Source organism: Rattus norvegicus, chromosome 9 (assembly GCF_021556685.1).
Source record: "Rattus norvegicus strain SHRSP/BbbUtx chromosome 9, alternate assembly SHRSP_T2T, whole genome shotgun sequence".
In the NCBI taxonomy this organism is placed as follows: Eukaryota; Metazoa; Chordata; class Mammalia; order Rodentia; family Muridae; genus Rattus; species Rattus norvegicus.
Genome location: NC_141542.1, coordinates 121,172,103 through 121,193,576, shown reverse-complemented (window position 1 = coordinate 121,193,576; position 21,474 = coordinate 121,172,103). Strand labels below are relative to the sequence as shown.

At 47.8% G+C, this 21,474-nt stretch overlaps 2 protein-coding genes across 2 annotated transcripts in view; both read left to right on the top strand.

The window, feature by feature from the left end:
* Window positions 1-8,634: 8,634 nt before the first annotated feature.
* Window positions 8,635-12,226, top strand: Washc1-ps2 (WASH complex subunit 1, pseudogene 2). Its single transcript, XM_087567945.1, is given in 8 exon segments — window positions 8,635-8,640; window positions 9,338-9,496; window positions 9,669-9,870; window positions 9,953-10,132; window positions 10,834-10,914; window positions 10,917-10,991; window positions 11,594-11,662; window positions 11,746-12,226. Coding segments are annotated over 8 exon segments (912 nt in total). The 3' UTR covers window positions 11,886-12,226.
* Window positions 12,227-15,966: 3,740 nt separating this feature from the next.
* Window positions 15,967-21,474, top strand: part of Ddx11l1 (DEAD/H-box helicase 11 like 1) — a gene marked incomplete in the record, with an annotated part of 107,737 nt that continues 102,229 nt past the window's right edge. The window contains 3 exon segments of the mRNA NM_001447201.1: window positions 15,967-16,105; window positions 20,569-20,814; window positions 21,201-21,287.

Genomic DNA, 21,474 nt, shown 5'->3' with positions numbered 1-21,474 from the left:
ATACCAAAATGCTGAATACAAGATTTAATGCCTAACACAGCAAGCTGTGCAACAGCAGAAGGGTAATATTCAAGGGTTTTATTAGGAGAAATATGGGGATAAATCCAAAGAAGCGGTCCTTGTTGCCATAGCACTCCTGTAGGCTGACGAAAGGTTTTTAGTATGCACAAAAGGAGATCTTCCTTTTCCTTAGCATTGCCTTTTCTAGTCTTTCTTCTACTTTCCTCAAGGATAATCGTGCTTCCTTTGTTAAAGCACGGGGTGGAGTAAGCTGAGAATCCCCTTTCAGGATCTCATAGAGTGGCTGTAAATCTACATTGGGCATTTTAATATAGGGTCGAATCCAATTTATGCTTCCTAGTAATTTTTAAAAGTCATTTAATGTTTTCAAATGATCTTTTCGTAATTCAATTTTCTGAGGGGAAACATTATGAGGAGTGATTTTAGTTCCTAGATATTCCCCCATTTGGCCCATTTGAACCTTTTCAGGTGCTATGAACAATTGATTGTTTTCAAGCACCTTAAACACTTTTGCATAGGCCACTTTTAAGGTGCCACAATCTTTAGTGGAAAGCAAAATATAACCTTAGCCAGATTGGTGGGGCATTTAGGATCAAAGGCACTCTCCATGTTCTCCTGAATAAATTTTTCAGGTGGTCTACCTCTATCAAATCTGATCAGTATGACTCTGTGAGGTTTCCAGAGCCTAATCACATACCTAGCAATAACCTCAACTTGAGCTACAACAAAAGCTGTACTGACCCCATAGGTTCTGACTGATTATGCCAATTGCTTCATAGTCTTAAAGTCAACGGGTTCATGATATCAATGCCTGTTAGCATCCAGAAACACTGGAAAACTTAATCCCATCTCTTTCCACACCTCTAGGCAAAAGGAAGTAGCCCCTGCTGGCTTCATCATGCTTTTATATTGAGGGTTATATGGAGGTGCTGTTGGTATAACTGCTTTCTTGTCTAATCTCTCCCTCTCACACTGAGCAGCCTCTTCCTCGAGATTAGCCTCATCATCCTCACTAAACTCTGAATCATCTGACATTCCTAAGGTCAAGGTTTTTAAAGAAGAATATATCTTATTTGTTTCCTGGTCCTGATTATCCTCTTTTTTTTTTATCTCTGCCTTCTCTCGGTTCCTTTTATCTCCTTTTCTTTTCTTTTTTTTCTTTCGAGACCTTTTCTCCCTCTGACATATTTTCTTGTTGTTCTGCAAGGACCCTCTGACCTGTCCTAATGGCTCTAACGGCTTCCTCACATCGTTTATCCTCTAAGCAGGCAGGGACCATTCGCCAAAGAGGTATTGGTCCGGGCTTAAGCTTGCGGTCTGGGCATATGATCAATAAAGGTGTAGTTGTGTCTCCCTGTCCTCTCTCCTCAGAGTTCTGCTGGGATCCTCACATTCTCTGTGCTCACTAACCCCATTCTTGAAGCTCTTCCATATCTGATCCCCAGTCATGGTCTGACCACAGTGATCAGACCTTTGAGGTGTCCATGTGGATACCCCTGACTGGATGTTTCCATTCTTAGCCATTGTAGGTAGGAGAACAAAGGCCTGGAGACGCCATGCTGTTCACCAGTTCAGGCAGTCACCTTCCCCAGGACAGCTACGATGCCACTGGACAGGCAGTATGGCACAGGTTAACTCTTTCCAAAAAAGCCTGACTGTCCTAGCGCAGAGAGCTCAAAAGTCTCCCCTCTCAGCCTCCTTCAGTTCTTGTATGTCTCCTTGGATAGCACTTCAGTAAGCTTCTGATTCTGCTGACAGGAGAGCACCATGGAAAAGCTCAGACTTTCAGGTTAGAGGGACAAGTATAGTAAGGAGGGTTTCTTATACATTGGTGGGGCGCTAGGATGTCTGGGAGGTACAAAGACTGGTGGGAGACAGCTGGGACTATATCTACTGCAAGAAACCATTCTTCTCTCAACTTACACAAGTTCCTTCATTTTGTTCTCCATATTAAGCCTCTTGTCACAAACATTTTGGCCTTGCTGATGTCCCCAGCTTAGCACTGGATTGCAGCCAATAGCTTGGGCTCTATAAGGATGGACCACATCCTTAGGAAGTACTTGGAAAACATCCATGCACAGGAGGAAAGTTCAAGGACCAAAGTATCGTCAGACATTGCAAGATACAGAGAGCCTGAGAGCCTCAGGTCAGAGGTTACCTTGAATCCTAGAAGAGGAAGAAGGCCCCATTCCACAGAAGAAGCTTGGTGGCGATGCTGTTGCAACCAGGACTAGGAATGTGAAACTTGTGTTTCTGTGATACCATGTTTAGGAGTCTTGTGCCCAGGTATCCACAGTCCTCCTCAGGTACCTCATCTATGAGAGAGTCCTGATTGGGAGTGTCATGTCCTGATCTTATCCCACTTGACACATGGGCTAAGAAAGATTTTTTTAAAGAAAGATTTCAAGGGGCTGGAAATAGGTGGACCCACAGGCGACATTAAAACTCCCATTCTGTACTTTGTGGTTATTGATGCTTTTCACCCTTGTTTGACTGAGAACAAGGCTCTGAGCCTGATATTTCCAAGATTCACCTCTATGCAATTCACAGTCCCACAGCTCAAATCTGTATAGATACCACTCTGGAATGAGTCCAGGGACAAGGTGCCTGACATGGGTTTTATCCATGTTTTATTTACAGGCCTATGCCTCAGCAACACTAAACCTACAGAGAATCATTCAGAGATTCCAACTTTAGACATTGGGAGGGGACGTTAAAGAAAACGACCTGTGCAAGGCTCACAGAGCCATGTCATGCATCTGTGACCCTTAGTGCTGTGATTGCCATGCTCTCTGGCAATCTCAAAGTGAGCTCACCATTTACAGAATAGCAGTGCAAGGCAGCAGAGCAATGCAGTGGCCCTAAGGTGGTGTACTGAGTGGTTCCAGTGGATACTGAAATCACTACATCCTCTGCTTTTAGGAGGAAAGCAAAAGGAAAGTGGGAGGGATTGTGTGAGGGTGAGATTCATGACTCAAATGTAGTCCAGGTATCAGCTCCCCCATCTGGAAGAGCACATCTGCCTCTGGATGGAGGCTTCAGGTCAGCAATGCCACCTGGGACACAGGAATTCATGATCACCCTATGAAGTCACTGTACCTGACATCTTGCTCTAGGATAGAACAAAAACAGGATAGTTATATCCCATCACCCAGGTTCCTGTCCATAAACCCCCATCCCACCCCCTTCCCCTGTGTCTTTGAGGGTGTTCCCCCGCCACCCACCCCTTCCTGCTTTCCCAGCCTGACATATCCTACACTGGGAGTCCAGCCTCCCCAGGACTAAGGGCTTCTCCTATCAAATGGGTATGAAGTCCCATTTGGTCCTTGTCCCTGGACTCATTCCAGAGTGGTATCTATACAGATTTGAGCTGTGGGACTGTGAATTGCATAGAGGTGAATCTTGGAAATATCAGGCTCAGAGCCTTGTTCTCAGTCAAACAAGGGTGAAAAGCATCAATAACCACAAAGTACAGAACGGGAGTTTTGTATGCCTGACAAGCTTATCCTCTGCTACATATGCAGCTGGAGCCATGGGTAACCCCATACTCTTTGGATGGTGGTTTACTCCCTGGGAACTCTGGTTGGTTGGTATTGTTGTCCTTATGGGGTTGCAAACCTCTTCAGCTCCTTCAATCCTTCCCTAACTCTTCCATTGGGGACCCTGTTCTCAGTTCAATGGTTGGCTGCAATCATCCTCACCTCTGTATTTGTCAGGTTCTGGCAGAACCTCTCAGGAGACAGTTATATCAGGCTCCTGTCAGCACGCACTTCTTGGCATCTGCAATAGTGTCTGGGTTTGGTGACTATGTATATGGGTGGATCCCCAGGTGAGGCAGTCTCGGGATGGCCTTTACTTCAGTCTCTGCTCCAAACTTTGTCTTCATAGTTCCTCCTGTGAATATTTTTGTTCACCCTTCTAAGGACTGAAGCATCTGCACTTTGGTCATCATTCTTCTTGAGCTTCATGTGGTCTGTGGATTGTATCTTGGGTAATCTGAGCTTTGTGGCTAATATCCACTTATCAGTGAGTGCATATCATGTGTGTTTCTCTGTGTTTGGGTTACCTCACTCAGGATGGTATTTTCTATTTCCATCCACTTGCCTATGAATTTCATGAAGTCATTGTTTTGATAACTGAGTAGCACTCCATTGTGTAGATGCACCAACTTTTCTGTATCCATTCCTCTGCTGAAGGGCATTTTGGTTCTTTCCAGCTTCTGGCTATTATAAATAAGGGTGCTATGAGCACAGTGGAGCATGTGTCCTTGTTATATGTGGGAGCATCTTTTGGGTATATGCCCAAAAGTGGTATAGTCAGGTCCTCAGGTTGTAATAGGTCCAATTTTCTGAGGAACCTCCAGACTGACTTCCAGAGGGGTTGTATCAGCTTTCAATCCCACCAACAATGGAGGAGTGTTCCTCTTTCTCTATATCCTGGCGAGTATCTGTTGTCACCTCAGTTTTTTATCTTAGCCATAGTGTGAATTGGAATGTCAGGGTTGTTTTGATACATTTCCCTGACGACTAAGGATGTTGAACATTTCTTTATATGCTTTTCAGCCATTCAATATTTCTCAGTTGTGAATTCTTTGTTTAGAACTCTACCCCATTTTTAATAGGATTATTTGTTTCTCTGGAGTCTAACTTCTTAAGTTCTTTGTATATGTTGGATATTAGCCCTCCATCAGATGTAGGATTGGTAAAGATCTTTTCCAAATCTCTTAGTTTCTGTTTTGTCCTAATGACAGTGTCTTTTGCCTTACAGGAGCTTTGCAATTTTATGAAGTCCCATTTGTCTATTCTTGATCTTAGAGTGTAAGCCATTGGTGTTCTGTTCAGGAAATTTCCCCCAGTGTCCATGTTTCGAGGCTCTTCCTGACTTTTTCTTCCATTACTTTGTGTATCTGGTTTTATATGTGGGGTCCTTGATCCACTTGGACTTGAGATTTATTCAGGTCGAAAAGAATGGATCAATTTGCATTCCTCTACATGCTGACCTCCAGTTGAACCAGCACCGTTTGTTGAAAATGCTATCTTTTTTCCACTGGATGGTATTAGCTCCTTTGGCAAAGATAAAGTGACCACAGGTGTGTGGGTTCATTTCTGGGTCTTCAATTCTATTCCATTGATTTACCTGCCTGTCTCTGTACCAATACCATACAGTTTTATCACTATTGCTCTGTATACAGCTGGAGGTCAGAGATGGTGATTCCCCCAGAAGCTCTTGCTATTTTGGTTTTTTTATGATTCCAATTGAATTTGCAAACTCAAGAATTGAGTTGGAATTTTGATGGGAATTGCATTGAATCTGTAGATTGCTTTTGGCAAGATGGCTATTTTTCCTATATTAATCCTGCCAATCCATGATCCTGGGAGATCTTTCCATCTTCTGAGATATTCGTTGATTTCTTTCTTCAGAGACTTGTCATAAAGATCTTTCACTTGCTTGGTTAGAGTCACACTGAGGCATTTTACATTATTTGTGACTATTGTGAAGTGTGTCATGTCCCTAATTTCATTCTCAGCCTGTTTATCCCTTGAGTAGAGGAAGGCTACTGATTTGTTTGAGTTAACTTTATATCCAGCCACTTTGCTGAAGTTGTTTATGAGGTTTAGGAGTTCTCCGTTGGAATTTTTGGGGTCACTGAAGTATATTATCATATCATCTGCAAATAGTGATATTTTAACTTCGTCCTTTCCAATTTGTATCCCTCTGACCTCCATGTTGTCTGAATGCTCTGGCGAGCACTTCAAGTTCTACACTGAATAGGTGTGGAGAGAGTGGCAGCCTTGTCTAGTCCCTGACTTTAGTGTCATTGCTTCAAGTACCCCTCCATTTAGTTCCATGTTGGCAACTGGTTTGCTGTATATTGTTTTACTATGTTTAGGTAGGGACCTCGGATTCCTGGTGTTTCCAAGACTTTTAACATGAAGCGGTGTTGAATTTTGTCAAATGCTTTCTCAGCACCTAGTGAGATAATCACGTGGGTTTTTTTCTGTGAGTTTGTTCATATAGTAGATTATGTTTATAGATTTCCATGTGTTGTACAATCTCTGCATCCCTGGGATGAAGCCTACTTGATCATGGTGGATGATTGCTTTGATATGTTCTTGGAGTCACAAGAATTTCATTGAGTAATTTTTCATCAACATTCATAAGGGAAGTTGGTCTGAAGCTCTCTTTCGTTTTTGGGTCTCTGTGTGGTTTAGCTATAGGTGAACTGTGACGTCATAGAAGGAATTGGGTAGTGTTCTTTCAGTCTCTATTTTGTGGAACAGTTTGGAGAGTACTGGTATTAGGTCTTCCACGAAGGTCTGACATAATTCTGCACTAAACCCATCCAGTCCTGGGCTTTTTTGGTTGGGAGACTCTAATGAGTGCTTCTATTTCTTTAGGAGTTGTGGGACTGTTTAGATGGTTTGTCCAATCCTGATCTAACTTTGGTACCTGGTATCTGCCTAGAAAACTGTCCACATCATCCAGATTTTCCAGTCTTGTTGAGTACAGGCTTTTGTAGTAGGATCTAATGAGTTTTTGAATTTCCTGTTTTTGTTGTTATGTCTCCCTTTTCAGTTCTGATTTTGTTGATTTGAATACTCTCTCAGGGAAATATTTTAACATCACATTTCCTGCTCTTAGAAGTCAAATAACCTGTCAGACCAGTATTCTTCTCAAGGTTAATACTCTAGGGTCATCTAAGCCAGGCCTGTCCCTCAGCTCTTCTTGCTGGCTATTTCTTCTTATTGCTGGTCAGTCATTACCTCTGTGGTGTTGAAGAGCAGCAGAGGGTTGAGAAAGGACAGCAAAGTCACCCTAAAACTCTACCCTAGTGTTCACACACTGAGAGGCACTTAAGATTCACCTAAGAACTACTCAAGTGTGCACACTTGGACTCCACCACAAAGAAAAGTAAATCAAAGCAGACATGGCCTCAGGAGTTTGGAGACTGACTCATCCCTGCTTGCTCAGTGAGTATTTCATACACTATACTTTATCCAAAGAACCAGAGCCAGAGCCACTAAGGGAGTGGCAGGATGTGGAGTGCAATTACAGCCAATGGCATCCTCAGTGTCAAGCCAAGCAGCTGCAGGGAAGCCTCAAACCCAGACTGCTGGGCGGGGCCAAGATCCAGCAAGGAAGGCTTCCTCAGGGAAAACCATTCCCAAGTGTATTACAGCTCACTAAGACGGATGCTCTCAGATGATTCTTGGTGAAATAACTCTGCACTTTCTTTGTTACTCGAAGGAGGTAGACATTCTGTAATCATTACCAGATGTGCCAGACTCAAAAGAAAGACCACATCTCACAAAGAACTAAGAACCAAGAAGTATGATTGTTCCTCAAAGTTTCAAGCCTCCCCTTTTCCCAAGCCCATGGCCAAAATAAGAATTATAAACTTGTCATTTCTACTTCAGAGCTCAGAGCTCCAGGCCAACTACAAGGTGTTTCCTGAGAAGTTCTAATGATAAATGGCACGGCAAAGGTGGCAGGCAGTGGTTAGAAAGAAACAGGTTAATCCCTAACTCAGCACTTCTGCTAGCTTCTGCTTCTGCATGCTGCAAACAATGATTCTCATAAGAGTCCCAGTGCATTAACATGGTTTTACTAGTGTATACATGTACGCATTCTACATCTTCTTTCAGAAGTCTCCTTTTACTTATCATTCATAGCCAAAGGAGACCAGGAACCACTCTCAAGTATTATGTAAAACCATTTAATAAGTTCAATAGCTTCTTCCCTCATGAATTAAAGTATCCTGTGTTTGTGTTCCCTTCTTCCATTTTTCCCTGGTCTCATGATTGTGTCTCTCATATTAATGATTTTCATAGTTTCAGTAAATTCTTCTTTCTGGTAATGGACCCTGTATGATTCTCTGTTCCATTTTCTTAATTTATTTCTAGACATAATTTCTTCAAACTTTTTTGCAAGTCTGACATTAACGGGAAACTACTGTTGTGCAGTTATCGCGTTGTTCCAAAAATGAGAGTGCACCCAGGGTTGTTGGGTTAATTTTCCAGAACCTCTTTCACAGCACGAACCTGGGCCATTCAGAATGTGCTGTGCTGTCCCCCCATGCCTCAGTTTTTGATTGTTTCAGAATCATTTTATCAATGAACATCTAGTTACACAGAATTCATGAGAGCAGAGGGAGAAATAGGACAGTCAGATGTAGTAGAATAATTGCGCACACCAAGGCTGACTTGAAAGCAGTCACACACAAATGAAATGTATATAGCCATTGTCCAGGGCTAACGTTGGACAAATGGGAACAATCTTCTACAAGGAGCAGCCAGCAGTCTTCTGAGATGCCACCATCCAGGCCTGCTGAGGGCCGCTCCTTATTCCTGATGGCTGACCCCTGGAGGGATGAGTCTCCTGCTTCTGAGGGTCCCATGTCATCCATGTCATGCTACGCTGTCCCCAGAAGTCTGCTGTTGGCACCACATCTGGACTACACATATATTTGTACATGTCTTTTCAAGGGATGCCGCCTAGTGCACAGACAACTCTTTTGTGTGGGAGACACAGGTTTATTGATAAGAGCCTTTGATCTGCAGCTTAAAACCATCCTCTAGACCCATGCTGCCTCAGATCCTGAGGCCTGGGAGGATGAAGGTGGGGAGGACAAGGTGAGGATGCTCAGTAAGGACGACTCTGTATTAACAGTGGGTCAGGCAAGCTTTCTCCAGAGTGCTGTTTGCCCAATGTGATATGCTTGGCCCAGGGAGTGGCACTATTGGAAGGTGTGGCCTTGTTGGAGGATGTGTGTCACTGTGCGGTGGGTTTGGAGACCACCTAACTCCTCCTAGGATGCTGAGGCTGTTCCTTCAGGTGAAGATGTAGAACTCAGCTCCTCCTGCACCATGCCTGTCTGGATGCTGCCATGCTTCCGCCTTGATGATAATGGACTGAACCTCTGAACTTGTAAGCCAGCCCCAATTAAATGTTGTCCTTTATAAAATTTGCATTGATCATGGTGTCTATTCACAGCAATAAAACCCTAAGACACCCCAATAGTGAATTTAAGGCACTTTAGTATTCTTCATAATGGCTGGGAAATCATTGAGCAGGAAGAGCGAGAGAAGGAGGGAGGTAAGGACGGAGGGAGGGAGGGAGGGAGGGAGGGAGGGAGGGAGGGAGGGAGGGAGGGAGGGAGGGAGGGAGACCTTGCTTGGATGGCTTTGGAGACCTGAGCCTGGCACAATTCTCAGGACTTGATTGGGTTCCTAAGAGTGGATCTCCAATGCACAAAGTGCTTAGCCAATGAGTAGGAGGGGTGGTAGGGGCCTCCCTGGCCTCGGGACAGAGGTAGCCTCCTGACCCTAGCCCCCTCCACAGGTATAAGCAGTATGTTTTCCTGGACACTCTGGCTGGCGCAGTAACGAAAACACACACCATCTTGGGCACAGAGGAGGAGAAGTTGTTCGATGCTCCTCTGTCCATCAGCAAGAGAGAGCAGCTGGAGCAGCCGGTAGGTGTGGGGCGCCTGGGCAGGCAGGCCCTTGTACTGTTCCGTGAGGGCTCCACTAAGCCTCTGTCTACCCAGCTGCGTGGGTCCACTTGTGCGGCCTGCCACATGGTCTCAGCGTGGGCCCTGAGCTATGGCAGAACCATCACATTTCCTGTCTCACGTGTCCCCATAGGCTCCAGAAAACTACTTCTATGTGCCAGGCCTGGGCCAGGTTCCTGAGATCGATGTGCCATCCTACCTACCCGACTTGCCTGGCATCTCGGACGACCTGATGTACAGTGCGGATTTGGGTTCCGGTATTGCCCTGTCTGCCCCTGGTGCTATTCCAGAGCTGCCTGCCTTCCATACGGAGGTGGCGGAACCTTTCCAGCCAGGTGAGCCAGAGGATGGAACTGACCCAGAAGGTCCTTGCTGAGTCCTTCCTCAAACCCTTCTATGCTCTCACTTCCCTCACAGAACGGGAGGATGGAGCGCTGTTGGCACCACCACCGCCTCCTCCTCCTCCTCCACCGCCACCTCCCCCAGCTCCCACAGCGCTGGTCAGTACCCCCCAACCAGCGATGTCCCCTGACGTGGCAACTGTGACTGTCAAGGTTGCCAGGGGAGAAGACACTGGCATCGGCGTGGCCCACTCAGGTAGGGTAGTGCAGTGGGGGTACATGTGGTCAGCTCTCTTTTTTTTTTTTTTTTTCGGAGCTGGGGACTGAACACAGGACCTTGCGCTTGCTAGGCAAGCGCTCTACCACTGAGCTAAATCCCCAACCCTGTGGTCAGCTCTCCTTAACAGAACCTCTGGCTTTCTCTTGCCCTGGTCCCTGAAAAGCTCTCAGTAGGTCACATATTCCTAGATCTGGGATCTACAGAGAGTTCTCGGGGTGCGTGTCTTGTCTCACGGGGTTGGTACAGTGGTCTCTGTGCTATACCGAGTTGTGAGAGTCTGACTTTCAGGGCAGAGGAAGCCTTGGAGAAGCTCTCTGCCATTTCTAGTGTAGTCAGCGGGCAGGGGGACTATAAAAACTTGAAACAACCAAATTCCAGCTTTCACATCACCTCTCTCAGCCTCTCCCCAGCCACTTCAAGGAGCAGAAAACCCTTTGTTGTCTTATGGTGCTAAGTTAGAACACTCAGAGCATCAGACTCTCAGGTCTGTCACCCCACAGTGTTAATAAAAGAGGGTTGGAGAGAGAGGAGAGACGCCTGGGCCCACGTCCCCTCAGCTCATTGAGAAATCCAGGTCAGTTTCGGTTTGTCAGGCTCCTGAGGCAGCGCCCAGCCTGAGGCTGGACAGCCTTCCCTGTCCTGTGATGCTGAGCTGCCCTTCGCCCTTCTCCTTACAGCCTCTGTTCAGGAGGCCCCTAAGGAGGTGGTTGACCCCTCCAGCGGCCAGGCCACTCTGCTTGAGTCCATCCACCATGCGAGTGCATCTGCAGGGCTAAGCTGTGCAGTGTTAAGGAACTCAAGCTTGAGAAGAAGAAACAGAAGGAGCAGGAGCAAGGTGAGGGACAGAGGATGTCACAGTAGCCAGGCTCCCTGTCTACTCACCATAAGTCCCTCGTGGCTGTCCTGATAGGTACCCTTGTCCCTCTAGGTGGTGCTACAGGACCTGCGGGGAAGCTTTCCTGTCTTGAGTTCTCCCAGGTAAAACCATGAAGAAGTAGAACCTTTGATAAGCATCATCCAAAGAAGTGTTCGAGAACGTGAGGTCCTCTGAGACGGGGACCTGGAGGCTCTCCCCATCCCAAGGACAAGGCTTTATGTCTGCCAATAGTCCTTGCTGGTAGCTTCCTAGTTAACCTGTGTGCACTGTCTTAGCACCCCAGCACTGAGAGTCCTGGGTTTGCATCCTGGATCTTCTGATTGCTTTGTGGGCCAATGCCAACTGCCTGGCCTCTGAGCTTGTGTCCTCCTCCATGCAGTGAGGCTGAGGACTGAACCATCGAGCCGAGACTGGGCCCATGGATATACCAAAGCTCCAAGAGCTTACAACCAGCACATGGCTGGTAGGCAGGTGTGTCTGTGCTGCCAGAGGCCAGCGAGCACCTAGTGTGTGATGTCCCTGATCTTACACTGCCCTCTCCTGCCACTTTCCCACTACAGTGAGAGCTACCAGCCAAGGCGGGGACTTGATGTTAGATCTCTTCAACAAACTCGTCATGAGGCGCAAAGGTAGGCACCTTCCCCATTGTCTACCCCCTGGGGCTGGTGAAGTAGTGCCCCACTGTCTCTCTCTCATCGCCTCTCCCTCCCAGGTATCTCTGGAAAAGGACCTGGCACTGGCACCAGTGAGGGGCCTGGTGGAGTCTTCAGTCGAATGTCAGACTCCATTCCACTTCTGCCGCCCCCACAGCAGCCAGTAGGAGACGAGGACGAGGATGACTGGGAGTCCTAAGAGTGCTTTGGCCCTTCTCCTCCACCAGCAGGAACAGCCTGCAGGGGCTCCTGGGCCAGTCGGTGCCTGTCAGGCTCTGTTACCAAGGAGCTGCAGGGGTTTGTGCAGGTGTCCCAAGCCTGTGCCTAAATTCTCTTCATGGAGTCGGGCTCTGTGAGCTGTCTGCTGCCTTCCCTGTTTCATGCGACTGCTTCACTGGATCCTTCCCCGAAGTGCTTCTTCCTTTGAAGGATCCTGAGAGAAAACAGCAACATGCTGGACTAAAGAAAGTAACTGTAGGCCTGAACCCCAGCCAACAGTGGCCTTTTAATAAATGAAGAGCAGCCATGTGGGCTGTGGCTTCGGAGAAGGTGAACTGTCCTCCTTCCCAAGTGTGCTCAGGCATGGTACAGGATGTCTGGGCGAACTGAGCTCAATCTCCCTGGGATCAAGGCACATGGGGATGAGGTCAGCTATTGCAGGGGGAGGGAGGGAGGGATATCTGTCCACTGGGAAATGCCTGGGTGTTTGCTGAGGTGCTGTGGACAGGAGCTACTGCAGGCCACAGGGAGGGCTTAGAGGCCAGCGGGGAGGGAGTCCTGTGAAGGGTGAGGACACAGGAAGGTAGGGCTGCGATTAGGAAGTGACACTGGTATGAGGTCCCTGTGGCACTGCCCTGGAAATGTGGATTTCTGTGGTGTAGATGAAAGGGTCAAAGCTCAAGGACAACTCGGGTCAGCTAGAAAGGGCCGAGGCAGGGTAGCCTTGGGCAGAGGCAGGGTAGCCTTGGGCAGAGGCAGGGTAGCCTTGGGCAGAGGCAGGGTAGCCTTGGCTGCAGACGGCAGAGGCTCCCAACTACACAGATGCCTCCTGTCATGCTCTAGGGGCTGCCCTCTACTAAGGTGGTGTCTGGCATTGAAGTCCAGCAGGACATCTTGTGGGACAGGCAGATCTCAGACTGGACTGCTGGCGGAGGCAGGCAGGACTTGCCGTTTCCTCAGGATGATTCAGATTTCCTGCTGGTATCTCTTTGGTATATGGGCCATCCGGGCACCACTCTGGGGTGCCACAGGCTGTCAGAAGACCTGCTTTGTGCCTGAAACTGCATATGCAGGGATGTTTACCAAGGCTTTGCTGGGAGGGAAAGGCAGACTGAACCTTGTACACCCAGAGAAGGCAAGGGCAAGGATGCTTTCCCTCCACTGGTGTGGAAACCAGATTGGCAGGTGTGTGAGGATAGGAGGCTAGACACATGCCTGCAGCCTCTCTGATACCTGATCACCCTACCAGGCTCCAAGTTACAATTACCTCAGCACAGAGGTAGCCATCAGGTAAGTTCCCTCCTCCGCCCTCACAAGGCAAACATGGCAGGTAACATCCCAAGTGCTTGACCTCACTATCAACTCCCAGCTGCAGGCTGAGCTCTGGCTGATAACCTGGGTGCCCAGACTCCTCACCAGTACTGTCCTTATGGCAGGGGTGGGGCTAGGGGAGCGACTGGACTTCACAGAGGATGGCTGGTGTCCTGCATTAGCCGCAAGGCCAGGGTTCACGAGCCTGGGCCAGGAATGAAGTCATAGAGAAGATCGAGTAGATGGAGATTTTGCCCAAATTCTGTTGTGAGGCAGGGGACAATGTACGGTCAGTGCAGGACCTTGCCTTCCAGCCTGGGGGAGACACAGCTTGTTACCAGAGTTGTTAACAGGCTGGGCTCAGCCCTGAAACAGGTCAGTTAATCAAACCCTAATGAACAGTAGAAAAGGGAGATGTACCCAATGTGACTCCACTAGGAAGAGAACAGGGAGACTGAGTTAGGCCCTCCACGGTTGCTAAGTCCGTCGTTGGGAGTCCTAAGATGAGGTTCAGGTTTAAGTGAACAGTGAGAGGTCAGAATGTGGTCCTGCCCATCATGACACGTCAGAGCTGTATGGAGACAGGCTCCCCTCTGCCCACCATGGGAGCCTCAGTCTTCCTCCTGGTATGAGATCCCAAGGGGAAGATCCAGTCCCTGCAGGTACATGAGCTCGACACCCTGATGGTCAAAGGGAAGAGGTACAAGTGTCACTAGACTGTCCCATTCTTGTGAGGTTGGTCCCACTGGGTTCCTCTCTAGCCCTCCCCTGTTCTCTGAAATGCTAGAGGTATTTGAAAGGGTCTGACATAGCAAACCATCTTTCTCTCATGTCAGCTGTTACCACATACTTGTGGGACACAGGATCCAGGGATGTAAGGTGCTCAGACCTTCAGAGTGCATAAGCCGTTACCCACCACTCTTACAGCCTCTCTGGCTTCTTCCCTACACTTCTGCACCTGCCACCTGAAAGGGGTGTTTTCCCGCTGAGGCCCAGGTCAGGTGAGAGAACTGAATCCTGAGAACATCTTGGCTGCCCACTACTCTGTTCCATGGGGCCCTCAGCCCCAGCAGGAAAGAGCACTTGCTTAGCTGGTCAAGTCATCAGTAGTTTGTCCCTTTGGTTATCTTTCAGTAGACCACAGAGAAGAGCAGGGCCCTTCAGATGACTTCCAGCCATGCTGTAGCACTGCAGGGGACCTACTAATCCAAACCGGGCAAGCCCATTGCTGGTCCAATCTGCCAGGTTTTCATGGGTCATCAGTACCTGACCTGCCTGGGTTGTGTTCTTGATACTATGAAAGTCCAGAGAGGTGGCAAGAGTGAGAAAACAGGAAGAGGAGTCCTACCTGACTGGAATAAACACATAGCTGCCTGGTGGAAAGCACTTAACCTACCCACTAACCACCAGGGAGAGGATGGTTCATTTTTAGAATATCTGCTGGGACAAGACAATGCTTTTTAAAAGAGGACCTTAGAGGCTTGGGACTGCTTAAAATCCTGGACTTTCACCAGGCGGTGCACACCTTTAATCCCAGCACTTGGGAAGCAGAGGTAGGAGGATCTCGTTGAGTTTGAGTCCAGCCTGGTCTACTGAGGGAGTTCCAGGATTGCTAAGCTTACACAGAGAAACTCTGTTGTGGGAAGAAAGGAACAAAGAATCCTGGATATTCTGGGGTTGGAACTTGATACAATCAAACTTAAGGGAAACAGTAACCAAGTCCACAGAGCCTGGACTTGGGGTTAAGGAGGTGGGAGCCAGCACATACCCTGTCCTCCTCTTCTACTGCAGGCTTTCTTGAGCCTTTCATGAATCCGGAGAGATGACAACATCAGGGTAATCAATGGCTCTCAGATCCCACTGAGGACTAAATCCTGCAACTGCCCTTCTCCCTAGAAAATGGACACTAAGGGTCAGAGAATTAATCATTCTTACACCTCTTGGCAAAAGCGGGTGAAGGGCACCAAGCTTGAAGTTGTGGTTAGAATTTTCTGGCGCAGCCTCTGAAAATAGGTCATGTCCAATGTTCCTAGTGCAATAAACAGGGACGTTTATAATGACTAATTGCTCTACCTCCTGTGCTGTTCGTGCTTTTCTAACTAGTGACAGAAAACCAAGTCTCAATGGACTGCCTGTTCCCCAGAGTCTGTTAAATATTTTATTCTGCATTACACAACAGAAGTTTCTAAAGGACTCTGTGTAATACCTACATCTTTGTCATTATTGTGAACCAGATCCAATATCTACAGCAAGGAGGAAACAAATATATGCATGAAGAATATCAACCCTCTTAGCTCTTAAGGGTTTGTGTACATTTGATATTTAATAGTTTTTTTTTTTTTTTTACTTTTAACATTCTTTGAGAAAAGTGTATTTAGAAAACGATACCTTGGGAGCTGGTGAGAGGATTTAAGAGCACTGGATCCTCTTCCAGAAGTCTTGAGTTCAATTCCCAGCAACCACATTGTGGCTCACAACCATCTTTAGGGAGCTCTGATGCCCTCTTCGGGCAGGCAGACATATATTCAGCAGAGCACTCATACATTAAATAAATGTTTTTTTGGAAAAGCGCGACATTTTTGTGAAAACAAAAACCCCGATAAATGGTAATAGTAAAATCCTAATACGAAAAGTTAGATCAAGGCTCAAGCACATAGCCCTAATCAAAGCAATTTGAACCTCAAGTCCCGATATGAGCTGGAGTGCACAAGCTCAGTGGCGCGGGGCGTGTCCAAGTGGCCGGTTTTTCCGTTTGCGCATGCTCCTTCATTGAAGCTTCAAATCTTACCGCTGCTGCTGGGCTTGCTTGCTGGTCTCAGGGAGTCCTCCCTGCGGATGAGAGCGAATACGGTCCTGCGTGACTGAAGAACTGACACTGAAGGCAGAGAGGTGAGAAGGGCAGACTCGAGCGGAGGCGCAAAGTGAGGCTGCCAGGGACCGGCTTGAGCGAAGGGCACCCTAAGGTCGGACTTGTGGGCGGAGGCAGCATGGCAAAGAAGGAACGCGAGGGGCAGCCCAGTGGTGGTAGCAGGTTGAGTTCTAAAATTTAAGGAGGCTGTATTAAGCGATTTTCGGGCATTATTGTGTATAGTGGACGTCAGGTGAAGACCTACAGATTGACTGAATTAACGAGATCCAATTTGGCAGTCTCTCACAGGGCCTATACTATTACTTTCTCCGTTGCACTGTCCTCCCCCCGTCCCCCCTTTTTAAGGTTCAGAAAATTCTGTCTGATGTGTGGAAGTCTTCCACATTTGCGGTGGAAGTGTCATAAAAGTAGGAGTAAATAATAAATGCATGGTTCCTGTATTCAGGAACCTGTCCTGAAATCCAGGCTAGCTTGCAGTGCGCATGTTTCCTCTTCTGCTCTCAGCCCGGGTCCCTGGTTTTCCCAGACAGTGACATTCTTCACCTTAGTGTGCATAACTCTAGGACCTCTCCTTTTTAGTCCTGCTACTTCTCTGTTGTACCCAGGTGAGTTTAACCATAGCCTGCTCTTAGAGCGTGGGTCCAATGCTTGCTTTTTGTTCTTTAAGTAACTATGGTACTCCTTAACACCCAGCCCCTTTCAATTGTAGATTAAGCTCCATGCTGCTGTTGCAAGGGCTCCAGTAGTGAGCATTGCCCCCAGTCAGCAGTCCTTTAAGTTCTGTACCTTTAGCGTCCAGAAGCATGTCGAGTCCTGATATCAGTGATAGGTTAAGTGAAATTAAGGGGTGGTGCTGGGGGCTCTGTAGAGTGCTTAACACGCGTTAGATGCTCACAATCTGTGCTTACCTTTTAAAAATTACTTTTATTTTTACTATTTTATGTGTATGGGTATTTTGCCTCCCTGTATGTCTGGATCCTTTAGAACTGGAGTTAGAGACAGTTGTGAGCTGAGAAGTGGGTGCTAGGAATTGAACCTGGGTCCTCTGGAAGGGCAGCACGTTCCCTTAACTACTCAGCCATCTCTTCACGTCCTGTTGGTTACTTTTCTTTACCTTCTCTTTGTGTTTTAATGGTTTTCCAATTGCATGGCTGTTTTCATTACTGCGTTTTCTTAGTTTGTTGTGTGGCCTTTTGTTGTTTTGTTTTGGTCAGTAATTTTATTAAGGATAAAGTGGGTCTTAGGGTTATTACTATTTGGACTTAGAACAGATGGGCCTGTCCAGTTACTTCCCAGGAAAAGAGGTGTGGACGAGAGTTTCCTCCAGATGGCAAAGAGGTGGTAGAGGAAAAGAGTTTCAGAAGAGGAAACAGGAATGAAACACTCATGGAGCTGAGAGCCCTTGTCCTGACAGGGGAAGGGGAATGCTGTGCACAGCCTTAGTATTGGGAAGCCAGTCCAGTCAGAGATTAGTGGCTGTGAAAAGCATTCTTACAGTCTGCTGTCTGGAACCAAGCAGCTGTCCTTTAGTGCCGTTAGGGTGCCAGGGATCATATCCCAAGGAGGCTCCAAATTCCTGGTAAACTTTCTACCATTGAGGGAGCCCCTGAAAGCCCTTGTGTCCCAAGGTCAGAAAGAATAACCAGTAGATGGCGGTGCTAGTGTGGAAATAGAGGTTAGGATGAAGAAAAGCAGATGTGAGCTGTCTGATGGAGGAGGTATGGATGTGAATCAGTGCCTTCTGAACAGGTCTTGTTGGTCATTCTGTGCCATTTCCCATAGGTTTATAGGCCTTCATCGTAGGAGCAGGTGAGGCAGCTTGGGCAGACGATGCCCATTACAGAGGCCTTCGGGAAGATTGCTGGAGGACTCCCATGTCCAAGGCAGCTTGATCCAAAGGGCACTGACCTTGGCAAGGAAGGCCTCTGCTTTTGAGGAGGAATTATTGGAAGGGCATCCAGTAGCAGAACAGGAGGTTCATCCTAAGGTCTTTCTGGGCTGGAGCATACAAAACCAGTATCTGACCAGCATCACTTTATGGGTTGTGTGGTTCTGCTATAATTACTTGTGTGCGATGGACAGAGCATGGTAACTGCTTGCCAGAAAATGTACAACCCAAAGGGAAATTGTGTGACTAGTGAGAAAAGTGTTTTGGATTCAGCAGATTCAATTCACTTCGTGGCTCATGAGAAAAGTAATCTCTCTCTCTCTCTCTCTCTCTCTCTCTCTCTCTCTCTCTCTCTCTCTCTCCCTCCCTCCCTCCCTTCCTCCCTGCCCCCCTCTAGGGCAATGGCTGAGGAAAGCCAGGAGATAGGTGGCATCCATTTTCTGTTTCTCTTCCCCCCTTATCCTATCCAGAAAGACTTCATGGCAGAACTCTACAAGGTTTTGGAGACTGGCAAGATTGGGATATTTGAGAGTCCAACTGGCACGGTGAGTGTGAGGGATGAGGGATGTGCGAGCACCACTCAGACAATTTGAGGCGGCCTTTCTCACCCTGACAGTTCACCTGTGTAGACATTGCCTTCCTCAAGAGGAAGCTAGGCACAGTAATCATCAGGTTCTCTTTCTGCATAGTGTTCTCTTCCTCTGTTCAACCGCTAAATGCAGCCCCATGGTGATAACAGGCTAAAGGACTTTAAAATTGAAATGTAACCCACACCACCAATGGCTTTGTGATTTCTGTGGCTAACTGCTGCTTTGATGTTGAGGAACATCGAGAAAGCTTTGGCTTTTCCCCAGGTTCAGCACTGTTTCTGAGTTAGGACCCAGGCTACTGAGTGCTGTTGGGAGCCAACCCCGAGGCTATCTTCCTTCCTCACCCAGACTGAGTGAGGGATGTATCTGAGGTGGATTGTTGGAAGTGAACAGGGCTGTGGTTGCAGGTTCCCAGTTTCTTTCTCCAACTTTGGTGTATTACTGTGCACAGTGAGTTCTGTAAGAACTTCCCCAAGGAGGTACTGTGTACAGGGAGTACTACGTGAACTCACCCAAGGAGGTACTGTGCATAGTGAGTACTATGTCAACTCACCCAAGGAGGTACTGTGCACAGTGAGTACTATGTCAACTCACCCAAGGAGGTACTGTGCACAGTGAGTACTATGTCAACTCACTTAAAGACGTCGGGGCTGGAACTCACACAGGACAGGAGGCAGGAGCTGATGCAGAGGCCATGGCTTGCTTCCCCTGGCTTGTTCATGGAACCAAAGACCACCAGCCCAGGGATGGCACCACCCACAAGGGGTCCTCCCCCCTTGATCACTAATTGAGAAAGTGCCTTACAGCAGGGTCTCATGGAGGCATTTCCTCAAGGGTGACTCCTTTCTCTGTGATAACTCAGCTTGTGTCAAGTTGGCATAGAACCAGGCAGTGCACTGTCCCATTTTTGCATATATACAAAAATATTTGCTTTTACATATATGGGAATAAGCTTTGGGAGGCAGGTCAGAGTCCCAGAGCTCCTGAGATGAGCCACTGTCTCGTCCAGGATTGCAGGTGAGAAGTTGTTTTTCTTAGGGTACCTTCCAGGACAGGTGAGTTCAGAACCCTGCTCTGGAGACTTTCAGCCACCCCTAAATGCAACAAACTCAGAAGGTTAAGTAGAGAGAGGGTTAGCTCTAAAGAGTCACATGAACCCAGATGGATCCTAGGGGCAGCAGCCTGGGGGACTCCACAGTTTCCTCTGTAGTCCATCTTCTGGTCTTCATGGTATAGAGAACTGCAGATTGCGTCCACAGCAGAAATCCAGCACTAACAGTTCTGGAGGTTCAGGTCTGGAGTCAAGATTTTCATAGTTTTGGCTCTTCCTGAAGGCTATGTGAGTAGGCTGTCCTGGCCCACTCCTGTTCTGGTAGATGCCATCTTCCTGCGTTTCTTTATGGTGCCTTTGTTTTCTGTATGACTGCATCTGAATGACCCTTTTTTATAAGGCTGCCAGTCCTTGTAAGAATGAGGACGCACCTAAGGGCCTCATGGTCAGTCAGACACTGGGGTTAGGAGCACAGGATAGGGCTGCCTGTCAGCGTGAACGGTACTATGGAACAGTGTTACCTCAAGCAGGAAGAGTGTTTTGGACAGTAGACATCACCCACAGTAGGAACTCGTGTGACTGACTATGCGTGTTTGGGTTTTCGTTGCCCTAAAGCTTGGAGTCACATGTGGCCTTGGCAAGAATTTTGGATTCCATGCTTTATGTTACTGTATTTTTCCCGTCATTATTTAGATATTTTTGTAAGTTGAAAAAAACACTTAAATTCTTTTGGGACATGGAGCTATGCAGCCTAAGAGCAGCTAATTCCCCTTCTCGGAACCAAGCTTACTCCTCCCTTCCCTGTCTCTGGTGACCACTGATTCGTTTCCATTCTAGACGGTCTTGGAACATCATCGTGTTCAGAACCAGGGTTTCTTTGATGGCCTTATTACATGGGGCATCATCTGGGAAGCTTTGCTTCTGGCCTGGTGTGAGGTCGTTTTCCTCCTGCAGGGAAAGTCCTTAAGTCTGATTTGTGGGGCCCTCTCCTGGCTCCGGGACTTTGAACAGAAGAAATTGCAAGCAGAGGCTGGTCTCCTCGCTCCTGCATCTGGCCCCACAAGTAGTGGGAGGAACTCAGTCCTGTCTTCCTCATCCTGCCAAGAACCCTCTGACACCCTGAGACCTGCTGGAGATCCTGACTGGGTCACTGAATTTGTGCAGAAGAAAGAAGAAAGGGACCTGGTGGAGAGGCTGAGGGTGAGATCCGAGGGACTGAGAAGGGGAGTGATCAGGAAACAGGCTTCAATGATTATTTTCAATTTATTACAAGACTTAGGATTTTTTTTCGTTTGGTGTTGCCTCTCAGTCCTTGGCTGACCTTGAGGTCATTGCTGTCTCCTTATGATGCAAGCCTTTTCCATTTTTCACTCGCCCGGGAAAGGACAGAGTTGAAGAATGGCGGTTACTGTATGCCTTGGAGGAAGAGAGGATGTGGCCCCACTGACCTGAGCAGTGGGGCCAGATTGGCAGAGAGAATGGAGGTGGTAGCACCCTGTGAGGGGCTCCCTCAGTAGATTTGTTACTGAGAAAGGCCTGGGGTGGCACTTCTGCAGGAGTCTCTTTCTGCTGTCCCTGTCCTCTAGGAGGAGCAGCTGAGGAGGAGGAAGCGAGAGGAGCGGCTGCAGGAGGTCTGCCAGGATGGAAGACGCAGGTTTGCTGCCAAGCGCTCGGTGAGCACGTGGAGGGCTGTGGGGTGTGGGCAGCTGCTCACTGCCTGGGCCCGACGTGAGACACCCGATTGGCAGACCCCACTCTTGCTCCCATTGGCCACCATCTCCTCAAACAGTGGTTGGGGCTTTCAAGTGGTGGAGGATCTGAGTCAGGAAGTGGGGTTCATCCTCTGAGGAGAATGTGGTG